General features: G+C 40.1%; 1 protein-coding gene across 5 annotated transcripts in view; it reads left to right on the top strand.

The window, feature by feature from the left end:
• ZFAT (zinc finger and AT-hook domain containing) overlaps nt 1–18,532 on the top strand; it is a 301,679-nt gene that overhangs the window by 277,497 nt on the left and 5,650 nt on the right. For all 5 annotated transcript variants that reach the window (XM_075063271.1, XM_075063272.1, XM_075063270.1 and 2 more), the window contains one exon: nt 1,984–2,114. In XM_075063271.1, coding sequence (XP_074919372.1) covers nt 1,984–2,114 — 131 coding nt within the window. The remainder of the gene's footprint in view (nt 1–1,983; nt 2,115–18,532) is intronic.

Below are 18,532 nucleotides of genomic sequence, written 5' to 3'. Positions count from 1 at the left end.
TTAATTCCTACCCTTTGTTCCCTGTCTTTTAGCCAGTTATCAATCCATGAGAGGACCTTCCCTTTTATGACAGCTTAATTTACGTAAGAGTCTTTGGTGAGGGACCTTGTCAAAGGCTTTCTGGAAATCTAAATACACTATGTCCACTGGAACCCCCTTGTCCACATGTTTGCTGATTCCTTCAAAGAACTCTAATAGATTAGTAAGACACTATTTCCCTTTACAGAAGCCATGTTGACTATTGCTGAACAGTTTATGTTTTTCTATGTGTCTGACAATTTTATTCTTAACTATTGTTTCGACTAATTTACCCAGTACTGACGTTAGACTTACCGGTCTGTAATTGCCGGGATCACCTCTAGAGCCCAATGACAAAATTGGGAGGGAAAGAAGAAATTATTTTCAGGCTTCTCAGAGTACTAAAACAACAGAACAGAGTATGTGAGTATGAGTTTGATGAAAAGATAAACAAGAGTCTCTGTGATGCTGCCTAACAGAGTACTTATCACAGGATCTCATTTTTGCAATGGATCCATTGCTATGACTTAGTATAGTCATTCTTGAACTGTATATTGTTCACCATTGACCCTTGACCTGAACTTGGAGGGATGATAATTTTGAGTAATACATTGGTAGCAGAATGGAATTTTCAAGCATATTAAATGAGGATGTATTACTGATAATTTATATATAGTTTACGCATTTTCCCCCAGTGGGAATTCTGAATGAATCGGAGGAATCCTTTGCAATCTTTGCCCAGTCATGCATATGTTTAAATTTAAAATAAGCACAATATGGGTTAAGTTTAAGCATAAAGTTTTCAAAACATATTTTGTTAGTTTAGTGTTTCAAGTTTTGTTCAAAATATTTGTTTGACATATTTCCTTTGGAAAAACTTGAAGAGAAGTAATATCTTATCCAGAGGCAGAGTTATACAGTCTCACAGTAGAACAAATTAAAATATACATTAAAACAAGCAGAAATAGTTTTCAATTCTCTAAATAAAATAACAAATAACAGCATGTCAGCTTCTTCATATTTAAAACTAAGTTATATTGGCCATGTTCTCCCCTGGGGGGAGTTTGGGGTCAGGGACCCAGTTATGGCCCCCTTTTTCTGTGGGCTGATCTGCCCCTGCCCCAGCATCAGTTAAAGCAGCTTAGTGACTGCTCTAACATATGCAAACTGAGTATCAACATAACATAGCTCTGCCAGGTTCTTTCCTTCCAGAGACAGCTAAAACACAGATAGGTGGGCAGCAGGGATAGGAGTTCCTCACCACAAAAGGAATTTTTCACTGACTAGCTATGGCCATGTTTTGTCCCCTTCATGCTGCTGTAGGGTCATAATCTCAGTTCCGTATTTTCTGTAAACTGACTATTTCTCCAGCAGAGCCACACACACTGAAAACATGAAAAAATGTGGCAAAAACAGCTATACAAATAGAATAGTCAGGCATGATCTTTCTAAAGAGAATTCATTTCCCCCTTCAGCACATTACTAACAAGGGTGATTGTTCTGGGTTGAGAGGAACTGCAGATTGTCAAACAGATGGGAATGGTAGACAAACACTATACTAAATAGCTGTGCTGATTATTATAACTTTAGAGTCCAGATTCTGTTAATGCTGAACCCTTGGCAAATACTCATTCGGAGTCATAAAGCTTTGCAGCTTTGTAGTTTACAGTTACTGCTGTAAGCTCTCCCTATTGATTGTTTAATCAATACGTTTTTTTAGATCACTTTTAGATATGGGTAAAAATGAACTATGCAAATACCCATCCTGTTTCTGAGGACACTTATTTTGTGAATACTTTCTCCCGTGGATCCACTGATAAAATGTCATGTTATTGAGCTGTTGTTTTATATAGCAAGAGTTCTACATGTGGGGGTGGAGGCCAGAGAGAGAAGAGCATTTTGATTCATGGAGCGTTAGAGCTGTCTTGGCTATAATTGTCTTGTGCCCATTATCTTTCTGATAAGGTGAAAGACTTGATTCCACTGCTGTAAACATCCTTCAGCAAATCATTGAGTTGGGGTCAGAGACCCATGATGCTGCTGCTGTTGCTTCTGTAGTTACCATGGCACCTGGAACTGTTACAGTGGTAAAGCAGGTAAGAGCTCTTCTGTTTCTTAGAAAATATACATTTTATTATTAATTTTTTTCATAAAATATGTATTTATTTCACAAAGGAACTTCTGTCTCTCTAAATGAAAGTACAGTGAAGGCCAACTTTCAAATAAGAATTAAAGGGTTGACTCATTCAGTATAATTCCATATTCTGCCATAGGCAGGTGGAATTTTTTACTTATGTGCATAAAAGTTGGATATTTGTGCATAATAGTTGTTTGATTACTTTCTCTGTGTGTGAGCGTCCAGCTTTTTTTCAACATAACATGTCAAAAAATTTACTTTCAGGCTTTTTAGAACAGTAGTTTGTTAGTAAATTTATTCAGAGTGTTTTTATTTTGCATTAAGCTAAGGTAGCATGAGCTCTTAAACAGCAATTTTTTTCTGAAAAATGTCTGTAAAAGGAGCATATTTTGTATTCCCCCATGTAGTCAGCTCAACTGATATTTGTGATAAGAATAAGGTTTTGTTTTTTATTTGATTGATTGATTGACTGACTACTTTTCAGATTCTTAATGCTACAGAACCAACACCGCTCAGGGTTTGTCTTCACTGAACAGTTAACTCAAGTTGTAGCTCAGGCATTACCCCTAATTCGAATCCTGTCCACACACACAACCGCTTAACTTGAATGTAGTGGTAGCTCAAGATGACTGGCCCCTCAGGGCCCTCACCAGCTGTTAACACGATCACTGTGCAGTAATCAAATCATTCTTTGTATCTGAAGTATTATTTCACAGTATGGCTGCTTTCTTCTGAGCTGAGCTAACTCAACAAAAGTTAACTTGAGTATAGATAATTCGAATTTACACTGTAGTGAAGACATAGTCACAGAGAAATGAGCTGGATTCTGACCATCCGTGTGCATCATTAACATAATTTTTTACTAAGTTCCAATCAGATATAACTGTGCAATCCCCTGAAGAAAACAGGGTTGCATAGGTGTCACTAAGGGCATATTTGGCCTGAAAAAATTGGTTGTTGGTGATAAATGGGAGGAAAAGAAGCCAAGCATGACTTTCAGAGTCCATGTGGAATTAGCAAGGTAACTATGGTCAGTTTCCCATGTGTTTTGTCTGGTGGTGTGGAAGTCTGGAATTCAGGTGCATGTAATGTGCTGCTACAGCTTCTTTATATGTATAACAGGCACTAAAAATGTAATATACTTTACATTGCTGTCCACTTGTGCTTTTCCAAATGGCTTCTTGATGTAGTTTCATTAACCTCACTCCACTTCTTTTTCTTTCCATTAGAGGCATGGCAACCCTCAGATGAGGACTAAACTTAATTTGGACTCAGCTCCCCTTGCTGCAAGCTCTTAATGACTGATACTGTTGTTGAAGTCAAACTCTAGTTGATTAGGTGACAGCTGAATTCCCTTTCTGGACTAATACACTGTGCAGGGTTGTCATTAATTTGAGAGGTAACGGCAGAAGCAAGGAGACAAAAACTAATTACCAGCCAAGTTTAGAATGCGGCTTGGTGTTTTAAAGAGTTTAATTTTTTTTTTTTTTTTATTGGTAGACGTAATCAAATCCACACTCTGCCAACATGCATTCATTACTTGTTCTCAGCAACTGCACATAATTCCTTACTGTTAAAGTCTTTAATGATGTACAACTATGATATTTGAGGGGCTTTCTGTTGCCCCACTTCTCATTTCAAAGACTTCAGATTAAAATTGGGATTCTGGAAGAAAAGTTTATTAGATGGCCAAAAAGCCATGATTCTGCATTCAAGATAGAGGACAACTTGGGCTAAAAACCTGCCCTGGTTTAATGGAGAAGTGAAGGCAATGATTAGAAATAAACAAATTATATATAACAAATAGAAGAAGTGAGAAAATAGATAGTAATTGCTATAAATTAGTCAGAAGTTACGAAGAATAGAAAATTGATAAAGTAATTTAAGACCATGAAAATCTATAGCTGACAGGGCTAAGGACAACGAGGAGTTTTTTAAAGTATATTAGAAACAAAAGAAATCCTAGCAATAGTATAAGCCTGCTACTAGAGGAAGATGGTAAAATTATTAATGATGCAAAAAAGACATTAGTGTTCTATAAATATTTCTGTTCTGTACTTGGGGAAAAGCCGAATAGTGTGTTCAGATCACTTAAGGATAATGGACTACTTAGCAGTCCATTAGTAACTAAGGAGGTTGTTAAACAAAATCTACTAGTAATAGTGATATATATTTTTAAAGCAGAAGGTCCAGATAACTTGCACCCAACAGTCCTGAAAGAGTTGGTCCTAAAAGAAATCTCTGGTCTGATTATATTAATTTTTAATAAATCTTGGAATATTGAGAAAATTCCAGAACACTAGAAGATTGATAATGTTGTGCCAATGCTCAGATTGGCAAATGGGATGACTTGGGTAATTACAGGCCAGAGACTGACACAGGGTCTTGGTGGCTGCTTTCTTGGTCTGTTGCGTGGAGTGGTCCTTGAGAAACCAGACATCCAAATATGAAAAGAGACCATGATGTCCCACTGACATAGGTGGGCTGCCGCTGCTGAGTGGACCTTCCTTAAGACCCTCAGGGCCATGGAGAGGCCAAAGGGAAGGACACGTTATTGGTAATGATCCGAGTCTATGACAAAATGCAGAATGCATTTGTGGGAGGGATAAATAGTCACATGAAAGTAGGTGTCTTGAAGGTCAAATGCGATGAACCAGTCCCCTGGATCCTGGGACAGGATTATGGTAGCTAGCGTCACCATCCTGAAGTGCTACGATAGGATGTAGGTGTTCAGGTTCCTGAGGTCTAATGTCAGCTTTCAGCCACCACCTGTTTTGGGAATTAGGGAATATAAATAAGGTGGGAAGTAGCTGGAAACAATAGACACCCACAGTTGCTGCATCTCAAGCACGCAGGTGGGTGAGAAAGGACTAGAGCAGTGGTGGGTCTGCACCACTTTGTATGCCTCAGTTGGGAGCATGAGACTCTGCTTTGTGCAGGTGCAGACCCTGCTATTTATAATCTCCAATCAAGGGTGCATGGGCGCGCACACACCCTGTGGTGGAGCCACCCATAGGGACATATATTCAAAGGAGGAAGAGAAGTTGTTTACCTGTACAGTAATTTGTGTTCTTTGACATGTTTTGTCTCCATGGGTGCTCCACCTCCCATTGTCCTTCCCCTCTGCTGTGGAATCTTCTGTGTTTCATGGCCAAAAAAGTACTAGAGCTGTGGCGGGTCTGCAACTCCTTATCTGCCCTCAAGTTGGGAGCACGATGCACTGCTATGTACAGGCACAAACCCACAAACATTGCTGTTTACAATCTTCGGTCGAGAGTGTACTGACATTCAGTTAAGCACCCATAGGGACAAAACATCTGCTGAACTGTGCAATAACTTGAGTTCTTCAAACGTCTCCTAGCTAATATAGTAATCTTAACTCAGTTTGGCAAAGGAGCACTAAACTCCTCCTCACAGGTGCCATCCCACTCCCAGCACACTGACCTCAAATCTTGGTTCCCCATAGTCCCCCACATCCCTATTCACCTTCTCCTGTTTCCCCAAAGCCCTGTGCAATCTCTCATGCCTTCCAGAGTTAGTCTACACAGCAATGTAAGACTAGGGTTAGTGGAACTTGAGTCAGCTGACCTCTGTCAGGGAACCCTGGGCTTGAGAGTCTACTTAGCATTTTAATCCTAGGTTAAGGATTTTCTGATCCATGCTCAAATTTAGTGCTCCGGCCTCCACACTGCAGTGCACAGACATGAGTCACAGTAACCCTATTCCGGAGTGCCTATCGCCGCCACCCTCCTCCTCCCAAAAAGTGTTGACACTCTAGCCCTAAGAATGTGTTGCGCTGTGGGAGAACTCTACTGCCCACTCTGTTTTCTAACTGTGAAAGTGTTATTGATGGGACTCAGGTGCCCATAAGGAGCTCATGAGTACATGCACCACATAATTAGCTGCTCTGGTGGCTGGCTCAGTAGAATAACTGCAGTTTGAGAAGGCTTTATACTGAACTACCACCTGATCTGAGAATTGGGCTCTCCATCTCTAAGCTGAGTCACATTGGCAGGAAAATGCCCATGTGCTTCTGTCCTGAGGATTATTAGGACATCAATCCCCAGGGCTGTCAAACTATTAAAATTAAATTTTGCAATTCTTAATTTTTAAAATGGGACATTCAGTGAAGCTAGGTGAGCACAATTGGTGTGTTGACACAAGAGGAGGTAGGCTTGAGCCAGGCCTCACAGTGCTCTGTAAACATAGCACACTCATTCTGCCTCCTGCTCCTCTACATACCAGCTCATCTCTCCTTCCTCATTCTTACTAGCTTGGCTCCTCAAAGCACAACTGATGTCTCAGGATGGCAGCCTGAGGAGATAGAAGTAGCTGTAGGATCTAAGAAGTTCCTTTGGCTAATCTTGCCCAAACTCAGTTATTTATCTTGAATACAAGCACTGATTCTTAATGTTTAATTTTTACATTTTCAAATTATCCAAGATGTTATCAGCATGAGTATGTCTGTGTGAAGTTCAGTGTTTGTGGGGAATGCAGTTGTTTAGCCAGGGGAACCCAAAGAAGTGCAATGGAAATGGCAACATTTCAAAAAGAACACAAGAATGGCCACACTGGGTCAGACCAAAGGTCCATCTAGCCCAGTATCCTGTCTTCTGACAGTGGCCAATGCCAGGTACCCCAGAGGAAACGAACAGAACAGGTAAACACCAAGTGATACATCCCCTGTCGTCCATTCCAGCTTCTGGGAAAGAGACTAGGGACACTATCCATGCCCATCCTGGCCAATAACCACTGATGGACCTATACTCCATGAACTTATCTAGTTCTTCTTTGAACCCTGTCATAGTCTTGGCCTTCACAACATCCTCTGGCTCATTTTAAAAGGATCACTTCAAAAATGTTTCCTCTGCACAAGTTAGTAAATATTTTACTAAAAAATTAGGTAGAAATTTATTTGGCTCATGAAGAGTTACTCTGCCAAATTTGGAGACTACATTCAATCTTTAAAGTGAAAAACAGGGATTTCAGTCCTGCTTTAAGTGCAAATTACAAAACAGCTATAACAATGGAGTCACTGCCAACATCCCCATAATTTATATATATAAAATAGGAATGAAGTGGCTAAGAATTATCTGTAGCTAGATCTTCTTACTTTATATCCAGGTCATGCGGTGCTGTGTGAAAAGGAGGAGTTGCCCCCATTTGGTGTCACAACAGCATATCTTCTTGCAGTTTCAGGCCTCCTGGTAAAGAGTCCTTCGTGTTGTCCATGCTGGCCAGTCCTAATTTGGCTACAGCACCTTGGGCGGGGGGGCAAAAAAACCCAGATCCCCTGTGGTAACACCTAGTGGCAAGCGTGGGGTAAGAATAGGGAAACCCTGGCCCACCCTACTCCACTGGGTTCCAACCCAGGGCCCTGGGAAACCGTTAAATTTCTTATTAAGGATTCAAGTGTTGGTTCCCAATGCATTGCCTGGGTCACTTCCTACCCTTGAGCCCACTTCGGAGCTGTCCTCCACAGGCAGCAGCTTGGCGTCTCTGTCTTTCCCAGTAGCTGGTGGACTTTCCATAGCATAGTCCGGGATAACCCCCCTTGGCAGTCTGGAGAGCTGACAGTTCTTCAGCAGGAGTCTGTGGCACACATCCATCCTCTTCCTCAGCCAGCCACAACTGAGCTGATGAGTTTCCTTTTATCTGGTCCCTCCACAGGGAACATGGACAGCAGGGACAAGGGGGCAGGGCCTCTGGGGCCCAAAGTGATTCGTTTACCCTCACTTGACCAGTGCAGGGTTGAGACCCCATCACAAACAATATTAATTAAAATTATTTTGTTTTAAGTAATGGGACCTTTTTTCAGTGAAAAAGTGAGGAGAATTAACATTTTCCTGAAATGCTGCCAATAAGAAACTGCAACTGTAAACCACAAAACTTTTAAAAAATTATTATTTCAATTACTCTTTTTTCCTCCAAATCAATTTTTTTCTCATCATCTTAAACACAAACATCTTGTGCCTTGAACACTCCTACTTTCTTGCAACTTAGTAGAGAAAGGCAGTTTGTATTAGAAAGGAATTCACTCCTTCACTTTTCAACCTACAGCCCCTTGCCACTGAGTTTACAATCTTAAACAGCTTGACATAAATCAGTTCTTTTCCCTTCCCTTTTACACTTCAGTGTGATCTCTCGTTCTTCTTTTCTGCTAGCCCTGATGCCAAATTAGTATAAGCGCTGATCTTGTATCAAATCCTAGAATCCTTTTGCTCCTCCTTTCCTGCATCTTTTTCAATATTTCCATTGTCCAACAAACATAAAAAACCAATTGTGTCCTGAATTGAGGTCACATAGAGGTAGAATTGGCCCAGGAAGAAAAATGAACCTGAAACTGAGTCATGGTAGATTACCTCATTCTATCCTTGGAAAGTACAAATACCAGTTTTTAAAGCAGCATTTCTGTGCATTCTTCTGTAACAGGTTTATTCATTCTGATGTAATTTGTGTTGTAGATTCACAATCTTTTCCTAGACCTACTGTGAAACCTACTTTTTTTTGTCTACCAGTTCAACTACTTACTTGTCCACAAGCATATTCTTTATTCCCTGTATTCACGCTGATAATCTTTTACCAAATTCTGTATATTCAATGTAGTCATATTATCTGGCCTCTTGTTTGTCTTCCTTCCCACCAGAGGATTGCTTTTAAGATTATAATCCAGTCCATTTTTCTTGATCTTTTAAAAACTTTAAACAGCATTAACATGACTCTGCTAAGTCATCTGCTACTTGTCTTACCATGGACAAGAGAAAAGCCTTGGACAGCAATTTTTTTTATAGCTGGCTTGAGCCTGATGCTTTGTCAACTTTTAATTACTCTGAATTCCTAATTCTTCTCCCTGTTGTGATTTTAAGACATGATCATATTTCACTTTCCCACTGAAAATTTGATTTCACTTTCTATCCTAAGACCTTGAATTTCTCATGTGGATTGTTGGGAAAAAAATCACTCGGTATCAGCAGTATATCAGCATCATCTGTCACTAAGTTCCCACCTTGGTCTTTTAATGGCCTGACTGAGTCCTTGCTTAAAAGTTTGGTTCTTCTTTTTCTAAAACAACATTTATTTCAGATACTCCTATTTCTTGTATTATTTTTATGTAATTTTTTCCTTAGAAACCCACTTTTCTTTTTCATGCACACTGAAGGTGTGCTGTCAGCCTTTTCCCTGAATATTTGTTAGTCCTTCAAAGTTGTTTTCATATTTCTATATTTGCATTATGAACTTTCTTCTAAGCCTTAAGTGTTTAGAACACATGGAGTTTTTAAAAATAACAAACTCTTGCTGAATTTTCCCCACACGTTGTTACATAATAGAATAATCTTTTTTCCACTGTCATCCCTGAGTCTTCTTCTCCCAGTACATTGTTCCTTCCAACTTTTATCCAGGAACTAACTCAGTCTTTCATACTTGACCTCTGGACATTTTTTGCTCTTGTCCCTCGAACCATGATGTTTTAATTTCAATCCTAATGATTCAGTGTTTAGTACTTGCAAAATCCTACATTATGAGCTCCATCAGATGCCTGCTCCTCTTGAAGGGAATGGGATGTTTGCCATTGACTTCAGTAGGAGCAGTCTTATCGTAGCGTTTTGAGTCCTGACAATATATTACTAGATATCAAATCTAATCATCCTTTTTCGATTGTGTAGTCATTTCTTAATATATTTCTTAATTCTGGTGAGGTGGAAAAGAACATATCGTTTTACACTGCCTTGTTTCCATGAAGCTGTGATGTGTAGTCTGATAGGATATATTTTACAAGGTGGAGGTATACTATGACATAGCCGAAAGCAAGACCAGATTAAGGGGTCAGGTTTCAGAATGGAGATAGAGGTGCCCCTCACGCATCTATACTGGGACTAATGCTATTCATAAATGATTTTGAAAAAGAGGTAAACAACGAGGTGGCAAAATTTGCCAAGATAGTTAAGTCCAAAGCTGACAGCAAAGAGTTGCAAAGGGATCTCACAAAACTGGGTGACTTGACAACAAAATGTCAGATGAAATCCAATGTTGATAAATGCAAAGTAATGCATATTGGAAAACATAATCCGAACTTTATATACAAAATGATGGGGTCTAAATTAGCTATTACCACTCAGGAAAGAGATCTTGGAGTCAGTGTGGATAGTTCTCTGAAAACAGCCACTCGGTGTGCCTCATCATTATCGTCATCATGTTCCCATTATGTCTCTGGTGTTTAGGGCAGCAACGAAGCTCCTCCACTCCTGTCTGTTTCTGGCAAGTCTTTCAGTGGTTCCCCAGCTGTGCCCCAGGTTTTTCAGTTAGGCTTCCACAGCTCTTCACCATGTTGTTTTCGGGCGGCCTCATTTTCGCTTGAAAACAACGTGCAGCAGCAGTAAAAAAGCCAACAGTCTGTTAGGATCCATTAGGAAAGGGAAAGGTAATAAGACCAAAAATATCATAACGCCACTATAAAATCTATGGTACGCCAATACCTTGAATACTACGCGGAGTTTTAGTTACCTTATCTCAAAAAAGAGATGTTAGAACTGGAGAAGGTACAGAGAAGGGCAATAAAATTTATTAAGGGTCTGGAACAGCTTCCGTATTAGTAGAGATTAAAAAGACTGGAACTTTACTGCTTGGAAAAGAGAGAACTAAGAGAGGATACAATAGAGGTCTATAAAATCGTGACTGGTGTGGAGAAAGTGAATAAGGAAGTGTTATTTATCCCTTCACATAACACAGGAACCAGGGGTCACCCCGTGAAATTAATAGGCAGCAGGTTTAAAACGAACAAAAGGAAGTACTTTTTCACACAACACATAGTCAACCTGTGGAACTCCTTGCCAGAGGATGTTGTGAAGGCCAAAACTATAGGTGTCCCTAGCCTCTGATTGCCAGATGCTGCGAGTGGATGACGGGAAGGGTCACTTGATTTCCTGTTCTGTTCATTCCCTCTGAAGCACCTGGCATTGGCCACTATTGGAAGACATGATACTAGGCTAGATGGACCATGGGTCTGACGCAGTATAGCTGTTCTTAGGGGATAGGCTGTCTAACCTCACATGTGTCTCCTGGAGTCACATGACCGAATCAGAATCTCAGCTTTTGTTTAGAAAGTTATGTTTGCAACCCTCATGGATGCAAAGAAAATGTGGCCCAAGTGTAACCAATTCCAGCCTAAATCGGCACACGGGTTGAAATTGTAGGGCCGAAAGATGTGAACTGGTCCCATTTATCTTAACTCTGAAAGCTGCTGCTGCCCCAAAAAAGAGCAGTCCAGGACAAGGTGAGGCTGTGACATAGGTGTGAAGCCACTGAAGGGCCTATGTAGGTTGTACCTACAGCCCTGAATTGCCTTAGTTCAGCCTTTGCTGAGAGCTAGTGTAGAAAATGTTATCGAGCTTAGGAGTATATTGATACCTACACTGGGAAAAATTGATTGCTTGACAGCTATGAAAATGTACAGCTGCTACTAGGAAATATGCATCAAACGCCTGAGAAGAAATGAAGATGTCAGTCTGGAGCATTACCAGAGTGGTCTGAAATTGACAAGACTCTATGGCTGCAGGTCTGACAGCATTGGGGGAACAGAAGTTCAATCTTGTCAGTTTCAAGCCACTTCAGTACTAATGCTCCAATTAGAATCTTATCCAGGAAAAGATCTGATGAGGAGCTTTCTTTGTGGCACAGCACTTGAATTGGTCTGTATCTGTTAAAGGGAGAGTAGAGAGACAGTAGTGAAGCAGAGAAACAGATTGAAGAAAGAAGGAGACTTAGAACTAAAGAGTGATTGGGAAATAAACTAATAAAGGGTAAGAGAGACTAAGTAGTTAATAAAGGATGGTAGAAAAAGACAAAAACAATGTGTAGGGGGGGCGGAGAAGCACAATTCAGTGAGAACAGAGGCTATGAAAAAAACGTGGCACAGAAAATAAAGAATGGAGAACACACTCCCCTACTGATCCACTGCAATTTAAGACTGTTTGTTTTTTTCAAGGAATATTATTCAAGTAAATCAACATTTTCTAAAGCCAAGAAAAGCAAATTCCATGTCTTTTAAAGAGTTGATTTGACTCAATTTTTTTAACTGAAAGTCTTAAGAGTTTGAAAGGTGTAAAGAAAGACCCAAGCTTTAACCCCTAGTAATAATGACTTTACTTAATTTTCACTTTTGCTGGCTCACAGTGTATCTGTCTGAAAGGTGTACATAGGAGTATAAGTACACGCTATTCATGCAGTAGGATTAATGCACACACCATACTAGCCCAGAAAAATGTAAATTCTAATAAAATGTATATTTAAAAAAATCCATACTAGTTTGATGTGGTCACACTAACATAGCACCTCAGGGTTTTGTTTGTTTTTGTTTTTTAATATACATTTCATTAAGATTAAAATAGGAATAAATCAGTTCTTTCCTCAATTGCTTAAATGACTTTCTTTGCTTAAATTGCTATTGGTAAAATCGGTACCTGCAGGAAGTATTTATTGCCTATGTAAATATTCACATACATTTTCTAAAACACATATTATTTTTAGTAAGTGAACTTTATTTTGGACACATTTCTGAGGGAAAATAGCTCCCAGTCTGCTGCACAGAACTGGAGAAAAATATAATGGTGGTGCAAAATTATGCTAGCTTAGTATCTGAAATTTTTTTCAACAGAATACCAAATGACAACTTTGTTTTCTGTCTTGCAAACTCTTTCCTTTAAATAATGTTAAAACTTTACCAAATAAAGCTACCTTTTTGTCTCTGCATGTCTTTAGATTTTTTTAATCCCCTGTTGTTATCCTCACCCAGCTATGTTTAAGGTAAGTATGCATAAAATTATGGAAATGTAGGGCTGGAAGGGACCTTGAAGTCTGCAAGTCCAGCTCCCTTTGATGAGGCAGGACCAAGTAAACCTAAACCATCCCTGAGAGGTGTTTGTCCAAGCTTTTCTTAAAAGAGCTCTGGTCATGAGGATTTTACAACCTCCCTTGGAAGCCTATTTCAGAGCTTAACTACCATTATAGTTAGAAAGCTTTTCCTAATCTCTAAAATAAATCTCCCTTGCTGCAGATTAAACCCATTACTTCTTGTCCTACCTTCAGCTGACATGGAAAACAATTGATCACCATTATCTTTATAACAGCCGATAACATATTTGAAGAATGTTATCAGTCTTTTCTCAAAATTAAACATTCATTTTTTAACCTGTTCTAATAGGACACATTTTTTTAAACATTTTATCATTTGTGTTGCTATCCTTGGGATTTTCTCCAGTTTGTCCACATCTTTCTTTAAAAATGGTGCACAGACCTGGATTCGGTACTCCAGCTGAGGCCTTACTGGTGCTGAGTGCAGCAGGACAGTTACCTCCTCTATCTTACCTATGACACTCCTTTTAATGCAACCAGAATTATATTAGTCATGTGATCCAAAATTCACCCCCAGTCCCTTTCACCGGTACTACCACATAGCCAGCTGTTCCCCATTTTGTAGTTGTGCGTTTGATTTTTACTTCACAAGTGAAGTACTCTGCACTTGTCTTTATTGAAATCTATCTTGTTGATTTCAGACCAGTTCTCTAATTTGTCAAGGTAATTTTCAATTTTAATTGTGTCCTCCAAAGTGCTTGCAACGTGTCCCAGCTTGATGTCATCCACAAATTTTATAAGCATACTCCCTACTCCATTATCCAAGTCATTAATGAGAATTCATCAGCTTTTCCCTATATGATCATAGGTATATTTACATATAGTCTGTTTTAGCTCCTTTCATAAGTTCCGATGTCCTCAAAAACTCTAGATTTCCACATACTATAGAGGAGATTTACAAAGCATACACCTTAAAAGTCCAGGCACTTCTATACCATGCATTGTAGGGTCACTGTTAGTGCCTTGGCTAACAAAGCTTTCAAATGAAGCGTTCTAGGGCATAAATTCAGTAATCTTGTGGGTTGGTTTGTTTACTTGTTTTGTTTTTTAAAGGGAAAAAAGGTCTAGTAGTATGTATTCTTTTTTCAAGACGTTCCCCTATGAGCACTCCATATCAGGATGTGCACACCCCTGTGCAATCTTAATTGGTGTCAGAAGACCAGATCGTAGGCGATCTGCCTGGTGGTCAGAGTCCGAATGCCAGAGCCAAAGGTCAAGACAGAATTAGACACATTCATGGAAGTTAGATCCATCAATGGTTATTAGCTAAGAGGGTCCCATAATCTCCAACTTCCAGAGGCAGGGACTGGACAACAAAGGATGGATCACTCAAAATTGCCCTGTCCCACTCATTCCCTCTGAAACAAATGGCACTGGCCACTGTCGGAGGACAACGTACTGAGCTAGATGGACCATTGGTCTGACCCAGTATGGCCGTTCTTATTTTCAGATGCAGATTTTCTTATCTGTACAGATTTGTGTATAAACAGTCTCAACACAACTTCCAGCTGGTGTGCAAATTCAAATAATTCTCTCCATCAGTTTTTTAACCAGCAGCCTATTCAGACTCCCATCCCTATGTCAAGTTTCACCTCAGGGTATTTTAGTATTCACATAATACAGATGGATTCTCTTGTTCAGCTTTTCAATTTACTTTTACTGAAATACTGATTCATTCCTGGGTCTGAAATATGGTAAACATACTGTAATGTCCCAGGAACAGTTGCCCTACTGATCTCATTTATGGCCTTCTTTTCTACATGATTTGTATTTATTTATGATTATTCACCCCCCCAACCCATGCACACACACACACACAGAGTTTCATCAGTTCCAGTGCTAATCAGGACATTGACTCTGCCTCCATTCAAAGTTTGATATTAACTGTCCTATATGTGAAAGTTGTTTGTAGTGTTACTGTAGCCATACTGGTCTCATCGCATCTAGGAACGGGCCACCCAAATACCCTGAGAAAATCTGCTTTAGTACAGTACACCCCTAGTTGTCACCTATCATCCCACACTGGAACCCGTATGGATTATAAACAGTTACAACCCATACCTGATGGGAACCACATCCTGAAAGAAATCTTTCCTGAACCTCCTCTTTAGTCCTTCAAACAACCACCCAATCTCACAAAGATCATCATCAGAAGCAAGCTCCCCACAGACTAGGACCCATCAAATCACAGGGGCACCAGACCCTGCCATGACAACAAATGCAAAACCTGCAGACATATCTCTCCTGCTACAATGATCAACCCTCCCTCCCCCACAACACACCTTTCAAGATCCATGGGTCCTACATACACCTCTTGCAACATTCTTGGGGGGACCCACAGGGCTCTGCATTTGATCCCCCTCTCTTCTCACTTTACACCTTATCTCTGGTACTCTCAACTGCAAACACAAATTCACAAAGACCATCTCTATGGTAACAACTCATAGGTCTACCTCTGTACTCCAGACCTGCCTCCTTCTGTCCAGGCTAACTCATTATTTTTCTTTAAATTTTTCCTTAAAACTCTACTTTCTTTTGATGCCTACAAAAATGTTGACAGTGGTTTAGGCTGCTGGTATGCTGATATCACTGTCTGTCATCCTGACCAGTATTGTCTTGTTGTTTCCTCATACTTCCTCCCTCAGTCTGTCTGCATCCATCTGTAGGCTCTTATCTTATACTTGTAAGCTCTCTGGGGCAGATACTGTTGTTTTCTTTTCTGTTTGTGCAGCACGGAGCACAACAAGGTCCTGGTGCCTAACTGGGGCTCCTTGATACTATGGTAATATAAATAATAAATAATAACAACAGGAGAAAGTTGCTCCATTCTCTATGCTCTTCTTCTTCCTCCCACCCCAAACCCACTTGCTAGATTAATCTTCCTACTATCTCTGAACTTTAGAGTGGAACTAGATCTAAATTGGACAAAATGCTTAGCTGCTTTGTAACTTAGCACGGCAAACACTTGATTTTTAGTGTAAATGTATCCCCTTACCGTATCATTGGCTAAACACTATACATGCTACAGTATTTCCACAGGGTTGGCTTGTCCTACAAGTTGGATTTTTTAACAAGCATAAGAAAATATTGGCTTTTCAATCATTTCCCCTTTTATTTTGTTTCCCTCCATCCTCTCATTTCCTAGCCACTTCAGGTTCCAGGAAAGTCCTGCTGGGGCAACAGCAGCCTGTTTCAAAGTGCCAGAAGTACTAATGCAAAGCAACGATTATGCATCAGTTTGAAGAAAACCACAGCATAGAATTTTATACTGTAACTTGTCTTCAAAAATAGGCACCTGATGGTATTAGTATGGCCATCATGTCTAAAACTACTGCACATTAAGGGTCTATGCTTCAAAGAATCACCTGCAGCACAGAGGCTCAGAGCCCAGGTCAGTCGACTTGGGTTCATGGGGCTCAAGCAGCAAGGTTAAAAATAGTAGCATAGATGTTCCCGCTCAGGCTGGAACCAGGGCTGTGAAACATGGTGAGGGTTGAGGGTCTCAGAGCCCAGGTTCCAGCCTGAGTAGGAATGTCTACACTGGTGTTTTTAGCAGTCAGTTGGCTTGGGCTCTGGGACTTGGTGCTGTGGGTTTTTCTTTGCAGTGTAGACATACCCTTAATCTCATCTACACACTTCGGGCTTAATTCAACCCTGGCACCAGCATAAGTGAGAGTGCATTTATTCCCAATAGTGGAAAGCTCACCAAGAGAGGAGTTGTAGGAAACCTCTGCTCTGAGGCATAGAGCAGGCAGGCAGTCCCTCATAAGTGGGCAGAGCTAGCTGTGGAGGGATTTTGGCCAGGGCTTGTACATTCCCCAAGTATCCTCTGCCAGCAAGGTTCCTGTGGATCCCTGGCCACATATATCAAGATTGGTCTTACCTGGTGCAATCCCTAGGGATGAAGGCAATGCAAACAGCACCTGACCTTCTCAGAAGGAAGTCTACCTGTGGATGCAGCAGCCCCTGCTGGCACACAAGGTGTGTAGGCTGCATTCTCTCTGCACCGTGAGGGGTTAATCCAAGCACCTAATTTCTAAGGAAACTTCTTTTTACATGTCCATGGTATTTAAATGTGAAGCTGGCTCTTCCCCTCCTCCCATCATTGTCGGGGTTCTAGGGGATTCTCCCTCCTGCTTTAAAATCACAAAATTCAAAAAGTAAATGTGCACCCGTTTTTCTCAAAAGATTAGATTGTGTGTCAATTATGCCTTACTTATTACTATTTTATTTTATTAATCAGGTTCATGTGATCAAACCCGAGAGTTGGTTTTATTCATCTTTTTCAATGTGTATTCTGTTTAAGATTTTGTTTTTAATTCAAATTATTTTGCTTGAACCATTTTAAACGTGCATTGAACAAAACAAGGAAATTGTATGCCAGGAAAAAACCACGGACTGGCCACTCTTATTATTCTGGTGCCATTTGCAGTTCAAGGATGGATATATATTCTTTTCTTTTACTTGTTTGTAGTTTCTTGTATTTTTTTTTTATTGTAGTGTCTTGAGATTTATTTAAGTGACTATGTGCATAATATTTTGTCTGTTTCACCCAGTGTTAGGCCTGGAATTAATTAGTTCAGTCTGCTTAAACATGCTTCTCTCCCTTAAATTGAGAGGTTCTGATCGGAAGTCCCCGAAATCAATAGAAAGACTCTCATTGACCACTGTAGGCTTTGGATCAGGTCTTTAGATGTTGAGCAAGTCCTGCTGACTTCAGTGGAAGCTTTGGGATGTTCATTGCTTCTTCGGGTCAGGCCCTCTCGTCAGAAGGAGACAATGTTACTGTTTGGTTGTTAGCATTTTCTTTCCACCTTCTTTAGTGGCGGGACTTTCATGTCTATTATTAAATAGCTTTTTTACTCAAATTAAAGCAAAAATAGACTTTCTTTCTATATGATTGCCTAGTGTTAGAGGCTGTTATTTCTTTAATCAACAGCTATCCATACTTGTATGTTGTTTATAGGTACATATAAGCAGTTTTTAGTTATTTGCACTTAGAGTCAAATCCTGGTCCTATTGAAGCCATTGGGAGTTTTGCCTTTGAGATTGGGACTTAGTCCATAAAACACATCTGTGCAAGTAGGGATAGCTCAGTGGTTTGAGCATTAGCCTGCTAAACCTAGGGTTGTGAGTTCAGTCCTTTAGGGTTGTGAGTTCAATTCACTTAGGGATCTGGGGCTAAATCAGTACTTGGTCCTGCTAGTGAAGGCAGGGGGCTGGATTTGATCACCCTTCAGGTCCCTTCCAGCTCTATGAGATGGGTATCCTCCATTAATTTATTTTATTTATTTACTGAATTGATTTAATATGCCAATAGAGCATATCATCAAATTCCTGTTGCTATTCTTTAAGGAATGATAAAGGACCAGATGCCTCTCAAACAGAAAAGAGGTCATGGTTGGTAGCCTTGGAAAAAATGGAGATGACAATAAAAAGAATTGAAAGTGGCATCTCCATTCATTTTGA

This window comes from Chelonoidis abingdonii, chromosome 2 (assembly GCF_003597395.2).
Source record: "Chelonoidis abingdonii isolate Lonesome George chromosome 2, CheloAbing_2.0, whole genome shotgun sequence".
Taxonomy (NCBI): domain Eukaryota; kingdom Metazoa; phylum Chordata; order Testudines; family Testudinidae; genus Chelonoidis; species Chelonoidis abingdonii.
Note: the sequence above shows the minus strand (reverse complement) of the source record. Positions and strands in the feature narration are given on the sequence as shown.